Raw genomic sequence first — 1,419 nt, forward strand, 5'->3', positions numbered from 1 at the left:
GATAAGGAAAAGTTAATCGAAATTGGTGAGATGTTTGGTTGTGACTTGAACCAGTGTTCACAACTATTGAGACGAGAACGTGTAAATCTTGGTTTCCAATGAAGATTATGTCTTTAAATAGTTGCGGGTCTAAAATTTTTAAGAAACGACAGTGGATTCGGGAATTATGTTCTCATCATAACATTCAATTCTTTGGTCTTCAAGAATCAAAAATGACTAGATTAGAGTTATTTCGGTTAAAGTCGATGTGGGGTAACTTTCAGTTTGATTATGCTTTATCTATGGCTCGGGGTTTTTCGGGAGGTATTATTTCCATGTGGGATCCTCTTGCTTTTGTTAAAGAAAATATATGGAGCGAAAACAATTTTGTTATTGTTAAAGGTCGATGGTCAGAGGAAGATATGGTTATTTACATGGTGAATATATACGCTCCCCAAAGTCGTCAAGATAAACTTGCTTTATGGAATAAATTGTCGGACTTTATGAACAACAACGTTGGTGAGTACATTATGCTTGGCGATTGGAACGCTGTCCGTGTTGCTAGTGAAAGAAGTGGCACAGATTTTTGTGCGATTGACGCTTCTAATTTTAATGACTTTATCAATGGCAACATGTTACATGAGATTCCTCTCGGGGGTCTCCATTATACGTGGCGTGTTAAAGCATGTAACAAGCTTAGTAAACTAGACAGATTTTTTGTTACTAATAATGTGCTTTTGTCTTGTGATTACCTTAAAGGTGTGGTTCTTCCTTAGGGGTTATTCGGATCACTCACCGATCATGTTATTCCAAGATAATCTTGATTATGGTCCGACATATTTCAAATTATTTGATTCATGGTTCGAGAGACCCAATTTCGATGATATGGTTAAACAAGAATGGGCCATTATCACTTCTTCCGGAGCCCAACATATTACGGCTAAGCTACGAGCTCTCAAAGGCAAGCTCAAATGTTGGATTACGCAGTCCAGGAAGGAAGAGAAGGCCCACGTGAAGGTTTTAATTGATAATATTAATGGGCTGGACACGCTTATTGATTCGGGCCATGCTTCTGAGGTCCAAATTGATACTCGTAACACTTTGTTTCAAGCGAAAGAAGATATTTGCAAATTCGAAGCTCTTGACTCGTTACAAAAAGCTCGTGTTAAGTGGGATATTGAAGGGGACGAGAACTCTTAGTTCTTTCACTGTTCTATTAAACACAAAAGAAAACAACAGACTATTCAGGGTCTTATGTTCGATGGGACATGGGTTGTGGATCCGATTTCGGTAAAGAACAAGTTCTACGACTATTTTTGCCACAAGTTTGACGAGGTGAATACGGGTGTTATTTACAACAGTGTTATTCCTCCAGTCACCCTGGATACCGTAGACAAGGAGTTTCTTGAACGACAGTTCGAAGATGTCGAGATTAAGTCG

At 38.7% G+C, this 1,419-nt stretch overlaps 1 protein-coding gene across 1 annotated transcript; it reads left to right on the top strand.

The window, feature by feature from the left end:
• Window positions 1–212: 212 nt before the first annotated feature.
• LOC139901836 (uncharacterized) lies at window positions 213–1,179 on the top strand. The gene is made up of 2 exons (XM_071884509.1): window positions 213–656; window positions 739–1,179. Exons 1-2 carry the CDS (start codon window positions 213–215, stop codon window positions 1,177–1,179), a joined length of 885 nt encoding a protein of 294 aa, XP_071740610.1.
• The last annotated feature ends 240 nt before the right edge of the window (window positions 1,180–1,419 follow it).

Source organism: Rutidosis leptorrhynchoides, chromosome 3 (genome assembly GCF_046630445.1).
Source record: "Rutidosis leptorrhynchoides isolate AG116_Rl617_1_P2 chromosome 3, CSIRO_AGI_Rlap_v1, whole genome shotgun sequence".
Taxonomy (NCBI): Eukaryota; Viridiplantae; Streptophyta; class Magnoliopsida; order Asterales; family Asteraceae; genus Rutidosis; species Rutidosis leptorrhynchoides.